The sequence below is a fragment of the Coregonus lavaretus genome (genome assembly GCF_964263955.1).
Source record: "Coregonus lavaretus genome assembly, contig: HAP1_SCAFFOLD_253, whole genome shotgun sequence".
Taxonomy (NCBI): Eukaryota; Metazoa; Chordata; class Actinopteri; order Salmoniformes; family Salmonidae; genus Coregonus; species Coregonus lavaretus.
This window is the reverse complement of record NW_028164325.1, coordinates 448,905-469,476: the sequence shown is the minus strand read 5'-3', so window position 1 is coordinate 469,476 and position 20,572 is coordinate 448,905. Positions and strand designations below refer to the sequence as shown.

Genomic DNA, 20,572 nt, shown 5'->3' with positions numbered 1-20,572 from the left:
TTTGACTGGTACTGTATATAAATGAATGAATGTATAATTATTAACAGTAGATAACATGTTTCTAAACACTACTAAATTAATCATTGCATGTGTGTGTGTCTCCAGTGTGTGTGTGTATGTGTGTGTGTCCAGTGTGTGTTTGTGTGTGTGTCCAGTGTGTGTGTGTGTGTTGTCCAATGAGTGTGTGTCCAGTGTGTGTGTTTGTGTGTGTGTCTAGTGTGTGTGTGTCCAGTGTGTGTGTGTGTATAGTGTGGGTGTCCTGTGTGTGTTTGTGTGTGTGTCCAGTGTGTGTGTATGTCCAGTGTGTGTGTTTGTGTGTCTGTGTAGTGTGTGTGTGTCCAGTGTGTGTGTGTGTATAGTGTGGGTGTCCTGTGTGTGTGTGTGTGTGTCCAGTGTGTGTCCAGTGTGTGTGTGTGTTCATTGAGTGATACAGGAATACTGACCTCAGAGTCTCCAGTTTACAGTGGGGATTCCCCAGTCCAGCAGAGAGCAGCTTCACTCCTGAATCCTTCAGGTCATTGTTACTCAGGTCCAGCTCTCTCAGGTGTGAGGGGTTTGACCTCAGAGCTGAAACCAGAGAAGCACAGCCTTCCTCTGTGACTCCACAGCCTGACAGCCTGACAGAGAGATCATCATGATTTCACAAACTGTTAATTTAACACCAATAGTGTAGAAGGACAATGGCAGATGCATTTGGTTTACTCTCTTAAACAACATATAGATTCATCTTCCGTCTCCTAGAATTGTATGCTCATATTGTTATACTAATGTGAACATCAATGCATTGATTCAATATGTTATTTCATAATACATATATTTCTCTAAACTGAATATTTCTTCCTGATGATTAGGACTTAAATGTCATTTTATGTACTCACAGAGCAGCTCTGGAGGCTTTGAACACTGGCAGCAGCCTCAGAAGACCTTCCTCTGATCTGGAGTATTTCTGCAGGTCAAACACATCCAGCTCCTTTTCTGAAGTCAGCAACACAAAGACCAGAGCTGACCACTGTGCAGGTAACAGTTTGGCTTCTGAGAGACTTCCTGATCTCAGGTAGCTTTGGATCTCCTCCACTAGAGAATGGTCATTCAGTTCATTCAGACAGTGGAACAGATTGATGCACCTCTCTGGAGAGGGATTCTCCATGATCTTCTCCTTGATGTACTTGACTGTTTCTTCATGGCTCTGTGAGCTGCTTCTTGTCTTTGTCAGTAGACCTCGTAAGTGCTTCTGATTGGACTCTAGTGAGAGGCCCAGAAGGAAGCGGAGGAACAGGTCCAGGTTTCCTGTCTCACTTTGTAAGGCTTTATCCACAGCACTCTTGTAGAAGGTAACTTTACGCTTGTGTCTGATCCTCACAGAAAAGTTCCTGGACGTTGATTGCTGTTCCGCCATTAGATTCTCATTGTTGTTGATGAATGAGAGGAACACATATACAGCAGCCAGAAACTCCTGAATGCTCAGATGAACGAAGCAGTACACCTTGTCCTGGTACAGCACACATTCCTCTTTAAAGAGTTGTGTGCACAATCCTGAGTACACTGAGGCTTCATTGACATCAATGCCAGCCTCTTTCAGGTCTTCTTCATAGAAAATTAGATTGCCCTCAACAAGCTGTTGAAAAGCCAGTTTTCCCAGTGACAGAATGCTCTCTTTATTCCAGTGTGGACCTGTCTCTTCTTTCCCAAGATACTTTTCATTCTTCTGTTCGGTATGAAACTCCACAAGGTGTGTGTACATCTCAGTCAGAGTCTTGGGCATCTCTTCTCTCTTATGTTTCAGCATGTGTTCAAGGACTATTGCAGAAATCCAACAGAAGACTGGAATATGGCACATGATGTGGAGGCTCCTTGATGTCTTTATGTGTGAGATGATTCTGCTTGCCAGGTCCTCATCACTGAATCTCTTCCTGAAGTACTCCTCCTTCTGTGGGTCATTGAACCCTCGTACCTCTGTCACCTGGTCAACACACCCTGAAGGGATCTGATTGGCTGCTGCAGGTCTGGTAGTTATCCAGAGGAGAGCAGAGGGAAGCAGATTTCCCTTAATGAGATTTGTCAGCAGAACATCCACTGAGGTTGACTCTGTGACGTCACAACAGATCTGGTTCTTCTGGAAGTCTAGGGGCAGTCGGCACTCATCCAGACCATCAAAGATGAACAGAACTTTGTACTTGTCGTAGTTGGAGATTCTTGATTCTTTGGTTTCGATTGAGAAGTGATTGAGAAGTTCAATCAAAGTGTTTTTTTCCTTTTTCATCAAATTCAGCTCCCGAAAAGGGAATGAAAATACAAATTGGACATCCTGATTTGCTTTTCCTTCAGCCCAGTCCAGAATGAACTTCTGCACAGAGACTGTTTTTCCAATGCCAGCGACTCCCTTTGTCAGCACAGTTCTGATAAGTTTGTCTTGTCCAGTTAAGGGTTTGAAGATGTCGTTACATTTGATTGCAGTCTCTGGTCTTGCTTGTTTCCTGGTTGTTGTCTCAATCTGTCTCAGCTCATGTTCATTATTGACCTCTCCTGTTCCACCCTCTGTGATGTAGAGCTCTGTGTAGATCTTATTGAGAAGTGTTGGGTTTCCTTGTTTAGCGATCCCCTCAAATACACATTGAAACTTCTTCTTTAGATTAGATTTGAGTTCACGTTGAAGAATCACAGCACGCTCATCTGAATCTAGAAATAACACAGAGGATATTAATATTACATCTGTTTTAATGCCTACAGTATTGTAAGACTGTCTTATAAAGTTTAAATTATAATAATTTTAGTCTCTTAACTATCTGTATAAATCTGTAAATGTTTTCATAATGCATTACACACTGGTGTGACTGATTTATATCATTATTGGTATTATTGATGGCATTAATAATGTTCTCTCTCTCTCTCTCTCCTCTGTCTCTGTCTAAATTAATCAACACAACACATCGCTGCTGCTACTTGATGAGGTCACTAGGTGTTGTGTTAAGGCTGCTACAATATCATTTAGTTACACAGCTACTTTAGCTGTACTTTAGCTACAGCTTTTAAATGTTCTAAAACAGCATTCAACATGAGGCAGACAGCTCTTACTTTTCTCCAGTGTGTCAGCAAGCTCCTTCTGGTTCATTTTCCTCAGGACGTGCAGTGTGATCTTCAGAGCCCCCTCTCTGGCACTGCTCTCCTGCTTCTCATCTTCAGCATCCACCACTTCCTTATCCTGCTTCTGACTCTCAAAGCCTTCTGGCAGTTCTGGACTAAGAATCCTCTTGAACATCTTCAGCTCGTTCTTCACAAATGTCATAATATTCTCTTCAAGCAACTGAAATAAATCAAGTAAATAAGTTAAGCAAGAGAATAAATGCTTTCTCATTAACACATGAATGAATGATTGACTGATCAACTTTACTTGAGGTTAACAAAAACAAATGTACATAACAGGACCACATACACTGAATATGGAGGCCAGGTCTGTTTGATGACTCTGGGAAGACTGACCACTGAGAATCTCTGACTCTGATCTCTCCTGTTGGTTTCTGTGGACAAAACATGAGATTACATCTCCTCATCCAGGGAGTGCACACACACACACACACACACACACACACACACACACACACACACACACACACACACACACACACACACACACACACACACACACACACACACACACACACACACACACACACACACACACACACACACACACACACACACACACACACACACACACACACACACACACACACACACAAACACACACACACACACACACACACACAAACACACACACACACACACTCACAGTCACACACACACACACACACACACACAGGTAATGTTGTGTTTAATATTGTTTTGAGTTGTGAATCATTAGAAGCTTTTTTTGCCCACCCGCTTCACATTAAAAACATAGAAGATCTCTGCTAAACATAGAATCACATGGTTTATCCGTCTCTCTGTGACCGCTGATAAATTCAGAACAAAGTTGACTACAAATACAAAGTTGCAAATGTCTTTGCAATTGATGCAAACAGGCAACGTATAAAATGATGCTTCAAATGAAAACCGAGATAACTGCATTAAAATATAAACAGTAGGCTATAGGCCTATTTCAATCAAATTAAAATACATTTCATGTTCAATCAATTGAGTTCTATTAATGTTAAGGAAAGATTTGAATGGAGAAAGAAAAGATTTGAATGAAGAAAGAGCAGCACTCCCTTTCTTTCGATCCTATCAGTATCGATACATGCTCCACCGGACGTGATACCTTGTCGTGCTGCTTATCCAGTTTCTACTGGTCTGCCTGCGGCTATGGAACCCTGACCTGTTCACCAGACGTGCGACCTTGTCCCGAACCTGCTGTTTTGACCCGAACCTGCTGTTTTGACCCTCTCTCTCTCCCTCTCTCTCCCCCCCTCCTCTCTCTCTCTCTCTCTCTCTCCCTTTCTCTCTCTCTCCCTCTCTACCACACTAGCTGTATCGACCTCTGAATACTGGACTATGAAAAGGCAACTGACATTTACTCCTGAGGTGCTGACCTGTTGCAACCTCTATAACCACAGTGATTATTATTTGACCCTGCTGGTCATCTATGAATATTTGAACATCTTGAAGAATGATCTGGCAATAATGGCCATGAACTCATAAACTCAGCAAAAAAAGAAACGTCCCTTTTTCAGGACCCTGTCTTTCAAAGATAATTCGTAAAAATCCAAATAACTTCACAGATCTTCATTGTAAAGGGTTTAAACACTGTTTCCCATGCATGTTCAATGAACCATAGACAATTAATGAACATGCACCTGTGGAACGGTCGTTAAGACACTAACAGCTTACAGACGGTAGGCAATTAAGGTCACAGTTATGAAAACATGGGACACTAAAGAGGCCTTTCTACTGACTCCGAAAAACACCAAAAGAAAGATGCCCAGGGTCCCTGCTCATCTGCGTGAACGTGCCTTAGGCATGCTGCAAGTAGGCATGAGGACTGCAGATGTGGCCAGGGCAATAAATGGCAATGTCCGTACTGTGAGACGCCTAAGACAGCGCTACTGGGAGACAGGACGGACAGCTGATCGTCCTCGCAGTGGCAGACCACGTGTAAGAACACCTGCACAGGATTGGTACATCCGAACATCACACCTGCGGGACAGGTACAGGATGGCAACAACAACTGCTCGAGTTACACCAGGAACTCACAATCCCTACATCAGTGCTCGGACTGTCCGCAATAGGCTGAGAGAGACTGGACTGAGGGCTTGTAGGCCTGTTGTAAGGCAGGTCCTCACCCGACCTCACCGGCAAGAACGTCACCTATGGGCACAAACCCACTGTCGCAGGACCAGACATGACTGGCAAAAAGTGCTCTTCACTGACGAGTCACGGTTTTGTCTCACCAGGGGTGATGGTCGGATTTGCGTTTATCGTTGAAGGAATGAGCGTTACACCGAGGCCTGTACTCTGGAGCGGGATCGATTTGGAGGTGGAGGGTCCATCATGGTCTGGGGCAGTGTGTCACAGCATCATCGGACTGAGCTTGTTGTCATTGCAGGCAATCTCAACGCTGTGCGTTACAGGGAAGACATACTCCTCCCTCATGTGGTACCCTTCCTGCAGGCTCATCCTGACATGACCCTCCAGCATGACAATGCCACCAGCCATACTGCTCGTTCTGTACGTGATTTCCTGCAAGACAGGAATGTCAGTGTTCTGCCATGGCCAGCGGAGAGCCCGGATCTCAATCCCATTGAGCACATCTGGGACCTGTTGGATCGGAGGGTGAGGGCTAGGGCCATTCCCCCCAGAAATGTCTGGGAACTTGCAGGTGCATTGGTGGAAGCATAGGATAACATTACACAGCAAGAACTGGCAAATCTGGTGCAGTCCATGAGGAGGAGATGCACTGCAGTACTTAATGCAGCTGGTGGCAACACCAGATACTGACTGTTACTTTTGATTTTGACTCCCCCTTTGTTCAGGGACACATTATTCAATTTCTGTTAGTCACATGTCTGTGGAACTTGTTCAGTTTATGTCTCAGTTGTTGAATCTTGTTATGTTCATTCAAATATTTACACATGTTAAGTATGCTGAAAATAAACGCAGTTGACAGTGTGAGGACATTCCTTTTTTTGCTGAGTTTATAATCTCCACCTGTGCAAGGGCACCAGGTAGTTGAGGTAATAATTAGACTATATATAAGGAGTACCAGTACCGAGTCAATGTGCAGGGTACCAGGTAGTTGAGGTAATAACTAGACTATATACAAGGAGTACCAGTACTGAGTCAATGTCCAGGGGTACCAGGTAGTTGAGGTAATAACTAGACTATATACAAGGAGTACCAGTACCGAGTCAATGTGCAGGGTACCAGGTAGTTGAGGTAATAACTAGACTATATACAAGGAGTACCAGTACTGAGTCAATGTCCAGGGGTACCAGGTAGTTGAGGTAATAACTAGACTATATACAAGGAGTATCAGTACTGAGTCAATGTACAGGGTACCAGGTAGTTGAGGTAATAACTAGACTATATACAAGGAGTACCAGTACTGGGTCAATGTGCAGGGTACCAGGTAGTTGAGGTAATAACTAGACTATATACAAGGAGTACCAGTACTGAGTCAATGTCCAGGGGTACCAGGTAGTTGAGGTAATAACTAGACTATATACAAGGAGTACCAGTACTGAGTCAATGTACAGGGGTACCAGGTAGTTGAGGTAATAACTAGACTATATACAAGGAGTACCAGTACTGAGTCAATGTGCAGGGGTACCAGGTAGTTGAGGTAATAACTAGACTATATACAAGGAGTACCAGTACTGGGTCAATGTGCAGGGTACCAGGTAGTTGAGGTAATAACTAGACTATATACAAGGAGTACCAGTACTGAGTCAATGTCCAGGGGTACCAGGTAGTTGAGGTAATAACTAGACTATATACAAGGAGTACCAGTACTGAGTCAATGTGCAGCGGTACCAGCAGGGGCGGTGTGTTCATTAGGGCGATATGGGCGACGCACTGCCAAACGGGAAAAGGAAGGGATTTTTTTTCTAATCAATTATATCACGGCAACAGTAGTTCAGTGTTCTAATCTAGACGTTTGATCTGCCACTAAATGTCCAATCAGGCTAAAGTCGTGCTTCAAATTTCCCCGCCCGTTTTGGGGCGATTTCAGTCAGGTTGAAAATTGCCCAGAAGTCTCTCATAGCCTCTAATGTAAAATCAATTTTTTTCAAATATCAGAGCTTTCAATACAATCTCTATGGGTTTCTGAGGGCTTGCACTTACGCGCTTTCGTCATACGTAACGTAACCATGAACGTAACTAAGAAAAGAGCCGGGGGCGCGGCTCTGTTGCGACCTGCAGTGTGTGTGACGTTTGGTGTGGCGTTATCTTATGTTTTTAATCTTATGTTTTTAATTTGTACACTTAGTGGCGTTATTTTATGTTTTTAATTTGTACACTTAGTTTACAAACATTCTGCCAACCATGGATTTCCAGCTACGAACGGACTAAATAATGAAAACGCTGCTGGCAGCGGAATCCAATACAGCAGGGAGTTTTTACTGCAATGCAACTCAAATACGAACGCGATGGATATCCCAATGGCCCATCTAATACCTGATTGTCTGCAAGTGGATTACAAACCCAAATGCAAACGTGGAAAACGTGGGGGAATCAGACAACGACTTAAAAAAATTAAGAACAAACTTCCCTTACCCACCACCTTGCTGATTAATGCCCAGTCACTGAGGGGGAAAGCGGATGAGTTGTCAGCGAATCTGCGCTTCCAACACGAATATCGGGAGGCCTGTTTGCTGGCATTTACTGAGACTTGGCTGGATGACAGAGTCCCGGACAGAGAAGTGGAGCCGGCCGGCTTCACCCTGGTCAGAGCGGACCGCGATCTGACAGTCACAGGGAAACTTCACGGCGGGGGCGTCTGCCTGCTTGTCAGGGACCAGTGGTGTAAATCGATCCTGGTAAGAGAGCGACTCTGTACCCCCGACATTGAACTGCTTTCTGTGTCACTGCGACCTCACTATCTGCCCCGTGAGTTCCCCCAATTGTTTGATACCGTTGTGTGCATTCAACCAAAAGCTAATATAACAAAGGCATCAGAGATTATTTATAATCTGTCACAGAAACTGGAATCCATCTCCCCCGACGCACCCACATTTATTTTAGGGGATTTTAACAACTGTACCTTGCACAAAGTCTTGCGCACATACCATCAGTATGTGAAATGTCACACTAGGAAAAATAGGACTCTTGATTTGTGCTATGGGACAATACCAAAGGCGTTCTCTGCCACCACCAGACCTCCTCTGGGGACATCAGACCACAATGTGGTCTACCTCAGGCCAATTTACTGTCGCCTCCTGGAGAGGGAGAAACCCACAGTTATCTTCTCAAGATTTGAATCAGACAACTTCATGTCGGAGGTAAAACAAATGAAAGCATCATTACAAATGTTTGAGAGAGTTGTTGTTCAACAGTCTGATGTTCTAAAGTTGTCCTAAATCATCAGAAAAATTGCCCCCCCTGAAAAAAATTTCAGGAGCCGCCACTGGGTACCAGGTAGATGAGGTAATAACTAGACTATATACAAGGAGTACCAGTACTGAGTCAATGTGCAGGGGTACCAGGTAGTTGAGGTAATAACTAGACTATATACAAGGAGTACCAGTACTGAGTCAATGTGCAGGGGTACCAGGTAGTTGAGGTAATAACTAGACTATATACAAGGAGTACCAGTACTGAGTCAATGTGCAGGGGTACCAGGTAGTTGAGGTAATAACTAGACTATATACAAGGAGTACCAGTACTGAGTCAATGTACAGGGGTACCAGGTAGTTGAGGTAATAACTAGACTATATACAAGGAGTACCAGTACTGAGTCAATGTCCAGGGGTACCAGGTAGTTGAGGTAATATGTACATGTAGGTAGGGGTAAAAGTGACTAGGAAATCAGGATAGAGATTACATCTCCTCATCCAGGGAGTGCACACACACACACACACACACACACACACACACACACACACACAGGGAATGTTGTGTTAGTTTAATATTGTTTCAGGACTATGAAAATGGAAAAAAGGTTTAGCCTATGGATTATGAAAACAACAAAACGAAATGGTAAAATGGGAGAGGAGAAATGACTAGAGACAGTGTTGTTTAACTCACTGACCATGACCCATGAGTTCTTCTTACCTTTGTTCACTAGAAAAGTCTCCCTCTCTGAAGTATATAGGAAGTTCCATAGACCAGTCACTCTTCATGGACACACAGCTGGGTACAGGGGAGGCTGGTCTCTCCTGCTTGATTGGGCTTCAACACAACAGAGACAAACATTACATCTCTCACCTACTCTGAGCTCAGATGGGAAAACAAGAGTTTCATTCCAAAACGCTATATATCCATTTTCAGAAATGTTCATAAATTAGCTTTTATTGTTTAAAGAAATTATGAAAGAGATTGGTGTGTTTTTTCACTATCTAATCATGGCATGGGATTGTTCAATGACAGACATGTATTTGTTTAAAATCTATCACTTGATGGTTTCATTTCAGAGAGACATGTTTTTTTTGCAAAATGCTACATATCTGCCTCACTCTCAGAGAAATCAGTAGTACTACTAGGTTTTATACAGTAAATATATATATCTGCCTCACTCTCAGAGAAATCAGTAGTACTACTAGGTTTTACACAGTAATAGTATATATCTGCCTCACTCTCAGAGAAATCAGTAGTACTGCTAGGTTTTACACAGTAATAATATATATCTGCCTCACTCTCAGAGAAATAAGTAGTACTGCTAGGTTTTACACAGTATTAATATATATCTGCCTCACTCTCAGAGAAATAAGTAGTACTACTAGGTTTTACACAGTAATAGTATATATCTGCCTCACTCTCAGAGAAATAAGTAGTACTGCTAGGTTTTACACAGTATTAATATATATCTGCCTCACTCTCAGAGAAATAAGTAGTACTGCTAGGTTTTACACAGTAATATTATATATATCTGCCTCACTCTCAGAGAAATAAGTAGTACTGCTAGGTTTTACACAGTCAAATGTGACCAACCGGCTCGATTCGGTCTTATGTAGCAACATTTGAAATTGTGTTTTTTACATTGGATAAAAGTAGAGACTCAGCTAGAAAAAGGTATATCATACACTATAGTTGAGGAACAATGGGAAAGTAATTCTGCTTTGAAAGATGATAAACTTGTAACCTCAATTTTGAGAAAATGGTCTTTGAAAGTTGTGGTTCACCTACTGGAGAGCTCTTCTTTATCTACAGTGGTATTACTTTGGCAGATAATGTCACCCATCTAAATAAATAGTATATATATATATATATATATATATATATATATATATATATATATATATATATATATATATATATATATATATATATATATATAGTTAACTAAATGTATGGTGCTTTTGGTTTATGTCAGTTTCATTGTTTGTTATGCTATAAATTGTTATTTTATGGTTGTAAGTGGTAAAATTAACTAATTAATTAATTACTACTTTAGTAAGGATATAATTTATTCAGTAAATAATTCCAATAGATGGCAGCGTAAGACCACGAATGACATTTCGGAAGGTTAGTTTAGTTCTCCCTGGATACACCACCACTCCCCCTCACAGGAAAACTCCTGCACACGCTTTTTACTGTCCCTTTCCACACTGCTAACGCAAGAGGAACGACTGAAAAAGCATTTAACAGATTACTGTGAAATAATATAATGATGATTCATGTTTATTATTACCTGTTTTTATACTCATGTTTTGAAATCATACTTCATTACTATAATGATTATCAATAAGCCTGAACATTAATTTAGTCACCTCTGGTCGAGAAAAACGTATTTTCCTGGTACATTCATTGTCAGATTCATCAACCAGCAGCGAGCACTCTGCCTTCTAGCACAAGCGAGGGGCATGTTGAGTTACATTTGCTAACCGGGAGGGTTGCATTATGTAATTTATTGGTGGGCTGGAAGACGCACTCTTGTCTTATCTATTCCGAGGTTGTTTAATCGCAATATTAGATATTTTTAAATGCATGTATACTAGGGTTGAGGTTGGAGCATCTGACTAGTGATTATTTACCCGGGGTTCAACACCTGCTATAGTCACTATTTAATTGCTCTTCCAAAAGCATCACAGGCCTAATACGAGATATATAGCTAACTAAAGTAATGAGTGACCATTTTAGAAAATCATGGGAGACATAGTATTTGGTTGCATAATATTTTATGTCAATCATATTGCTGCTTGTAGCCTATAACTGATGCTTCGTGGTCTTATGCTGCCATCTATTGGACATATTTAGCTATTAAAAGTTATTAATTCACATACAGACATTGGTGAGGGAGCTGAGAAATAAAGTGTATTAGATCAGTCTCAAACCTGTCCCACGCCAATTGCTGGACTATCACACAGAGGTTACTAGGTCACCCAATTCAAACCACATTTGAAAAATAAAACAAATGTGTCTTATTTATCAAGTGTTCTGTCTTGCAATTATACATATAATAAAATAACAACAAAATAATCAAAATGCTATTTAATACTATAATTTTATTTACTAAGATAATATTATTACTAAAATAGTTTCTAAAAGTGTTCTAGGCTACCCTACCCTAGAATTAGGGGTTAGGGTTACGGCTAAAATAGGTTATAAGTAGGGTAAGAGTTTCTGTATAGCACTTTGTGACATCTGCTGATGTAAAAAGGGCTTTATAAAGACATTTGATTGATTGTTGGGTTTAGGGTTTATATGGCAAAAAACAGTATGGATTTATGGCACTCTTGCTCCTCCTTGTGGCCATATGTGGGTACTACATAACTCATTCATGACACTTGCTAGGCTCATAATCTAAGTTCTGATCTACAAATTCATTAGCTAGACCACCCGATTATACAACAATCACCCCATTATACCCATTTGGTTTGCAACTCAGTGAACCTGCGCAGCATTCGCTCAAATTGATGCCTATGAACGAAGATTTCGATGCATATCAAATTACCCAGCAGCCATTTAGAAACAACAAGTCGTCCAAAAAATGGTTATTTCTTAATAAAAAAATGTCTTCTGGCTGTTTAAATCGGCCACATCTTGAAAAAGAAGACAGGGACATGCGTTTTGTTTAGATTGTACACTTTTTTCTTAAAACAAATATGGTTAACCATGACCAGAAAATGTTTAATGTTTGATGGCTATCCGCCAGCCATCGCCTCTTAAACTCTGTCTCACCTCACTATTGGTGACCACAACATGTACTCAGGTGAACAGTGTGCACGCTCACCAAGTAGCCGTAACCTTGTTAATAATAAGTTACCTGAGGTAAACCTGCAGGGTTAACGCTCACCAAGTAGCCGTAACCTTGTTAATAATAAGTTACCTGAGGTAAACCTACAGGGTTAACGCTCACCAAGTAGCCGTAACCTTGTTAATAATAAGTTACCTGAGGTAAACCTACAGGGTTAACGCTCACCAAGTAGCCGTAACCTTGTTAATAATAAGTTACCTGAGGTAAACCTACAGGGTTAACGCTCACCAAGTAGCCGTAACCTTGTTAATAATAAGTTACCCGAGGTAAACCTACAGGGTTAACGCTCACCAAGTAGCCGTAACCTTGTTAATAATAAGTTACCTGAGGTAAACCTACAGGGTTAACGCTCACCAAGTAGCCGTAACCTTGGTAATAATAAGTTACCTGAGGTAAACCAACAGGGTTAAAGCAGGCAGGTCTCATTGATAACAATAGTGAAGCTGGCATTGTGATGCAGAACAATGGACTGGGAATAGAACGTTCTGAAGACGAGTCGGTGTCACGGAGCTCAATAGAACTAATAGGAGCTGGTAGGGTGAAAAATGACCAAACATAAGGCCTGTTTTTTCGAGATTACTTCATAACCAGGGACGTAAGGAAATATTATGAAACTGGGCTCCATTGCGGATGCAATTAACTCGTTTTTATCAGAAATAAATGTTGTAAAAAAGGTCACTTGAGGCGCCCCGAAAATAATATTCAAAAGTTCAGTCCTTGGACACAGAGGGGTTAAACACTAAAGTTACCGTCCATCTAGTGAAGAGAGGAGAACCGGACAGAGGGATGGTAGGTAGCCAGCATCCGTCAACGAGAGAGGGAGAAGCCCTCCACGGTATTTAACAGGTGGAAGAAACAACCAGGGAGCTCCATCGGTCCACAAGAAATGCAGGCAGCCGGTGATGATGTAGTGGTAGCTAGGATAACTAGGATGCTGCTGGTAAAGAGTAGCTAGCTTAGCTAGCTGTACCGACTAGCTTGGATAGCTAGCAGGTCGTTCGTCTGTCCCTCGAGGATGATGACGAATCCGGTGAACCACAAGATGAAACAAGGATAGCGAGTGAAAAGGATCTGGCTACACTCATACTGTCACTGACCATTACGCAAAAAAAGCAAATTTAACAATAAACTTCGGTGTCTCAACACTAACTAACTCCGTCGCTATTCCCCAAGATCACCTCAGACCACTCTGCGCGTAACTGGACAATATGCTTGGCGCCAAACCGTCCGTGGACGCGGACAGTTCTGTACGGGGACGCGGACAGTTTCAGAACGCGGACATGAGCACAGCCACAAAATAAACTAAAAGCATTAGTACATTAGTAATATTCTTTTTTTATTATGTCAAACAAAAGAAAATCGTTTTTTAAAACAATATTTTGAGATCTGGGCACGTATCCAAAAAGCGTCTCAGAGTAGTAAAATTGGTCCTCTCTCTCCCCAGATAGACTCATTTAATACTGGGTCGTTACAATATTTTGAGATCTGGGCCCATATCCAAAAAGCATCTCAGAGTAGAAAATGTGTCGTATAAGTGCTGAGAATACAGCCATTTTAGTCCTACTCTTATGGGTATAAATTAAAGCTATGCATGAAGCCTCTTTATTCATAAGTGTCCCACCTAGTTGGCAGATATTTAGGACACCTCATGAGCTGTACTAACCAGTTAAGAGGTACGAGCAGGTGTCTTGATAATAGAAACATGCAGCGAGTCAGTGGTTCCTGTGCAACATGTAATTGCTTTGGAGCAGTGCCGACCTGTCATTCAGATTTACAGTAAGTGCATTCATCTCATTTCAGCTAAACAATGGATATATCGCGTTTTGCAATAATACTAATAATAATTATACACATCTAAAATCTATTAATTAAACACCTGAGAACAGTAATATTGAAGGTACCCATAAGCAACCATTTCTGATTAAATAACACGTGAACAATTATGGAAATAGCATTTAGGAAATACATTCTTAATAATTCTTAAACAAAATTGTCATCTCACCTCTTAGCTTTGGTGTCATGTTCCCCAGAGAGACTCATTTTAGAGGCAGGGACCCCCTCCTCTCTCTCCCTAGAGAGACTCGTTTTAGAGGCAGGGACCCCCTCCTCTCTCTCCCCAGAGAGACTCATTTTAGAGAACTGACCCCTAAACAGAGATCCAACATGTTGGTTGTAGTTAACACAGTAATTCTTGAATGTGAATTGTTATCATTTATTAATTATCTCTTACAAAACATTTACTAACAGACATATCGAAACAGTCAGGTGATTTAATGCAATCACATGAACATGTAGTTGTGACATCTCTTCTCCATGGTAACTGTCAATAATAATAATAAGTCACTGTTTGTTAAGGTAGTTAAAGACAGTGCAGCAACACAAGGCCATGTCTCACCCTTATTTGTATTCATTAAAAGTTGCCATTTATTATCTTTGAATCTGTTCTTTTCTAAACGTATCTGAGAATGTAGACAGAAGGGCTAAAACGGGCTTGATTGATCAGTGATCTATACAGAAAGGTTTTTTGCAACAATTAAGTGATTTTATATTATTTAAAGTAGGCTAGGTTATAATGTAAAACTGTTTTTGTTGTTGTTGTGTAAAACAGATTAAGGTCTATACCTCAGCAAGTGGCGACCCGTCATTCAGGGCAGGTGGCCTTTCCTGTTTTGCATGTTATTGTGGCATTAATACATGTCACATATCAGTTTGCTAACAATGTAACAAAGATATACACTACCGGTCAAAAGTTTTAGAACACTCATTCAAGGGTTTTTCTTTATTTTTACTATTTTCTACATTGTAGAATAATAGTGAAGACATCAAAACTATGAAATAACACATATAGAATAATTTATTAACCAAAAAAGTGTTAAAGAAATCAATTTGATATTCTTCAAATAGCCACCCTTTGCCTTGATGACAGCTTTGCACACTCTTGGCATTCTCTCAACCAGCGACCCGTCATTAAGTGTAGGTGGCCTTTCCTGTTTTGCGTGTTATTTTGGCATTACTACGTGTCACATATCAGTTTGCAAAAAAATAAAAAAATATGTATATCATTGAGTTAATATAGCCGCATGCAAACATGGTCTCTTTTTTTGTTTTCTTGAGTAAGGCAGCTGGACTGATCAGGTCAACATCGTACTTTCAAAATCTTAGCTAGCAGTCATAATCATGAATCAAAGCGACAATCTACTTGCAAATCCTTTTTAATCCTTGTCATATGAAGAGAAATAATGAAGAGAAATGATAGGACAGCTGTTGGGACTCTGCTGTCGGGACTCTGCTGTTGGGACTCTGCTGTTGGGACTCTGCTGTTGGGACTCTGCTGTTGGGACTCTGCTGTCGGGACTCTGCTGTCGGGACTCTGCTGTCGGGACTCTGCTGTTGGGACTCTGCTGTCGGGACTCTGCTGTTGGGACTCTGCTGTTGGGACTCTGCTGTTGGGACTCTGCTGTTGGGACTCTGCTGTTGGGACTCTGCTGTCGGGACTCTGCTGTCGGGACTCTGCTGTTGGGACTCTGCTGTCGGGACTCTGCTGTTGGGACTCTGCTGTTGGGACTCTGCTGTTGGGACTCTGCTGTTGGGACTCTGCTGTTGGGACTCTGCTGTTGGGACTCTGCTGTTGGGACTCTGCTGTTGGGACTCTGCTGTTGGGACTCTGCTGTCGGGACTCTGCTGTCGGGACTCTGCTGTCGGGACTCTGCTGTTGGGACTCTGCTGTAGGGACTCTGCTTTATGTAGGCCCTGACAGTTTGTGGTCACCGTTTGTCACCGTTATAGTGCAATGAATGTATTGTTTAGTGTTGTGTTGTGGAGTGGCTTTGCTGGCATGCATCCCCCTTTATTTATGTTTTGCCCCACCAAGATTGACATGCTAAAATCACCACTGACCTCAGCTATAGCCTAGATGACCAGCCTAAACCTGTTCAGATCAGTTCCCATAACGTTATAACAGTAACAGTAGCAGGAGCCTAGTCCTGATACAGATGGAGGTCTATACCTCAGCTATAGCCTACATATCCTAGATGACCAGCCTAAACCTGTTCAGATCAGTTCCCATAACGTTACAGACCTAACAGTAGCAGGACAGAGCTTGTAGCCTAGGCATGGTATTTTACACACCATTTCAAACGGAGACCATCAGGTTTGTCAGCATGATAAGTGATCATAGCTCAAACCTACTCTGACTATTGAATGTCTGACGTCGACCTAACCTTATAATAGTTTGTAGTTTAGCCTAGACCTACGAGAGTCTGCCCGTCTTTCCTACATATCAACACATTTATCCGACTTCTAATGTTACAGAGAAATATGTGCCACAGTTTCAACAGCCATTGTGTAACTGCGTAGGCTATACACTTACTTTCACGTTCATATGAGGAAATCACATAACTTCTTACAGTCGCTGGTGCAGCCGCCTGTTCTCTTGCAGATGAAGTAGCTTTTATAGGCCACTCATTCAACCAGCCTAAACAACAGTAAATAAAAGATGTCAAATGGTCAAAAGTCAATCCTGATATAGCCATGTACATCAAAGAGAGGTGTATTGCTACAGATGTAGGATCTTAATTTTAGCCAGTTTGCTACAGCAGGAAAATAATCCTGCAGCAACAGGACATTTTAATTATTATGGGAATGGCCGGCAGGTAAGTAGCTCAGTTGGTAGAGCATGGCATTTGCAACGGCAGGGTTGTGGGTTCGATTCCAGTATAAAAAATGAAAATGTATGCACTCGCAATGTATGTAAGTCGCTCTGGAGAAGAGCGTCTGCTAAATGACTAAAATGTAAAAAATCACCATGTAGAATTATATGTACAGATATAGGATCTTAATTTGATCATCCCCCACTGCAAAATAACTTTCCCTCAACGCAGTAAATGTAAAACTTGTAGTGTATTTGAGGTTTTAAAAGGCTTCTGAAGTTTGTAATTTCCACTTGGAAATGGCAGACTTGAGTTTCCATTACTAAAAAATGTATCAACCGATACAAACATGTCCGTTAATTATAAATCACATTTACTGTTGCTGCAGGAATATTTTCCTGCTGTAGCCAACTGGCTCAAATTAAGATCCTACATATGTACATGCAAATGTACTTGGCGAATAAAGGTGATTCTGATTCTGCAAAGGTTGAGTCTCTAGATTCCCTTGCTGCTCTGGGGAAATAATGAAATGGAAATCATGGGCGATTTAAACTGGGACTGGTTATCTCCAAACTTTGAGACCATGTCATTTGTTATATTTAACCCAATTGATAAAGGAAGCTAGAAGGCTGAACCCAGAAGACAACTTTAAATCAACACTTACTGATATTATCCTAAAATCCTTTCACTCATATTGTTGTGTCTCTTTGTTCAACGGACGTCGGGTAGCCTGTGATATTAATATTGTAGCAAACAGCGGGGCAGGGCAGTGAACCCAGGTCGCTGGCCAAAACTAGGTTAACCCTATTGCTGCGATGGGAATTGTAACCTGTCTCACACTGCCCCCTATAAAAGCAAGTCTCGTGCTTCGACTACTCAGACCCCTCACACATCCGGGCCGTGCAATCTGATGGCCTCACAGACACCATACCACTTCTGACACCAATGTAGCAAACAGCGGGGCAGGGAAGTGAACCCAGGTTGCACTTGTAAAAAGGCAAACAACCTACGCATCGCGCCACTGGCGCCAATTGGGTTACTTGGTTGGAATTGCATCATAGTACATGGGAATAATGATGCATTTTATTTAGTAAAGTGGTTTCTTGCATCAAACACAACAACATTTTCAGTCACCTCCTCCTTGTGTGAAGAACAAGTAGATAAACAGGTTAATGTCAAGCTCTGCATGTTTTTTGGAATGTCTCATGGAATGTAGGCTTACATTGAACACCACACATTGGCTGCTACTGTAGGCTGAATGATAGAACAGCTATTTCCATGTTAAATGTTATTGGAGGCCTTTTTTACATTATGATCAAATAGCCTACTTGGTCTCTGTCTAAACTGTAACTTAAAGTGGGTACAGCCTCAGTGTTGACAGTAAACTCACGCCGGAAGTTGCACAGATCGCTACACTATAGTAGAACTATGATACAATTACATTTATCATACGAAATGTGAAATGTAGAACTAGGATGAATGAATAATGATGTACTGAATTCACAGGAGGTTGGTGGCACCTTAATTGGGGAGGACGGGCTTGTGGTAATGGCTGGAGCGGAATAGGTGGAATGGTATCATTTATATGAGCCGTCCTCCCCTCAGCAACCTCCACTGATTGAATTTGACTTGCCCCCGTCCAGTTAGCGCCATTTTGTATGATTAAACTGTCAAGTCATTATATATTTTCCTTTCTGAGAGCACCTTCCTGATGACTGGCACTCTGTACATTCCAATGGATGAGGCCTGAGCTGGAATGTGAAGATAACTGAAGCTAGCTAACTTTAGAAAACCAGTATATCTAGCTAGCATCATTGTCCACCCCTCGGGCTAAGTTCAGGTTACAGCATCAGGCAGACATCAACAGCCGAGTTGTAGGCTACTACCTGGGTCGTATTCATTAGTTTACTCCGCAGCCAACAGTTTTAAAATGTTGCATAAACAGTTTACTCCAAACGCTGTACAACGTGACCTAAATGGTTTCTGTTGCCAAAAGTTTTGCTACGGTCGGCACTAATGAATACACACAACCTGTTTTGAGGAAGTGTAAGTTGTTGTTAGTCTTTCCACAGTATTTATTACTCTCTCTTTCACACAACATACCTTCCTGAGTGAAAAGAGTTAACAGTAGATTAGAAAGAGAAAATGTTGTTGCTTGTTGTGTTTTAAGCCTGTTTTGAGAAGACAAGTCTATAGACCTATGATACAGTACACTCTTAGAAAAAATAGTTCCAAAAGGGTCCTCCGGCTCTCCCCATAGGAGAACGCTTTTGGGTTCCAGGTAAAACCCTTCTGGCTTCCATGTAGAACCCTCTGTGGAAAGGGTTCTTCATGGAACCCAAAAGGGTTCTACCTAGGACCAAAAAGGGTTCTACAAAGGGTTCTCCTATGGGGACAGCCAAAGAACCCTTTTAGATTCTAGATAGTGTAGGAGCGATCACCCTGGGGCACACAGATGGAAAAAGAACGAATTCACCCCACGCATCTAATTTATATCCAAAACATGTTAAGGAGAGTAGGCCTATTATAACACTGTCCACAAAACATATCATCAACTATATGAATACACATAACAATATCATCAACTATATTAATACACATAACAATATCATCAACTATATGAATACACATAACAATATCATCAACTATATTAATACACATAACAATATCATCAACTATATTAATACACATAATAATATCATCAACTATATTAATACACATAACAATATCATCAACTATATTAATACACATAACAATATCATCAACTATATGAATACACATAATAATATCATCAACTATATGAATACACATAACAATATCATCAACTATATTAATACACATAACAATATCATCAACTATATGAATACACATAACAATATCATCAACTATATGAATACACATAACAATATCATCAACTATATTAATACACATAATAATATCATCAACTATATTAATACACATAACAATATCATCAACTATATTAATACACATAACAATATCATCAACTATATTAATACACATAACAATATCATCAACTATATTAATACACATAACAATATCATCAACTATATTAATACACAGAACAATATCATCAACTATATTAATATCATAAAAATATAATCAACTATATGAATACACATAACAATATCATCAACTATATGAATACACATAACAATATCATCAACTATATTAATACACATAACAATATCATCAACTATATTACTACACATAACAATATCATCAACTATATTAATACACATAACAATATCATCAACTATATTAATACACATAACAATATTATCAACGATATTAATATCATAACAATCGTCGTCTTACCTTTTATATGTCTCTCAATAGAAGTAGAGTCTGGAATGATCATTCGGTGGTGGAAAGTTCCTTTAGTTTGTTCTGCTCATTTCCATATCAGGTTCTACCTGTTCTCTCTCCCACTCCCTGTCTCTTTATAGCTCTTACAATGTGCCTTGGCATACATTCTACAAGGGTCTGGAACTCCAAATGTAGTTCTGATTTAGTGTTCCAAATGAAAACAATTTGATTAAACTGGTTAATATGG

The 20,572-nt window shown here is 40.8% G+C and overlaps 1 protein-coding gene across 1 annotated transcript; it reads right to left on the bottom strand.

Moving 5' to 3' along the window:
• Positions 1 to 442: 442 nt before the first annotated feature.
• On the bottom strand, positions 443 to 2,605 carry LOC311117160 (NLR family CARD domain-containing protein 3-like; the record flags this gene model as incomplete). The annotated part of the gene is made up of 2 exons (XM_084192140.1): positions 443 to 617; positions 879 to 2,605. Coding segments are annotated over 2 exons (1,902 nt in total), but the record flags the coding sequence as incomplete, so codon positions are not given.
• Between the last annotated feature and the right edge of the window lie 17,967 nt (positions 2,606 to 20,572).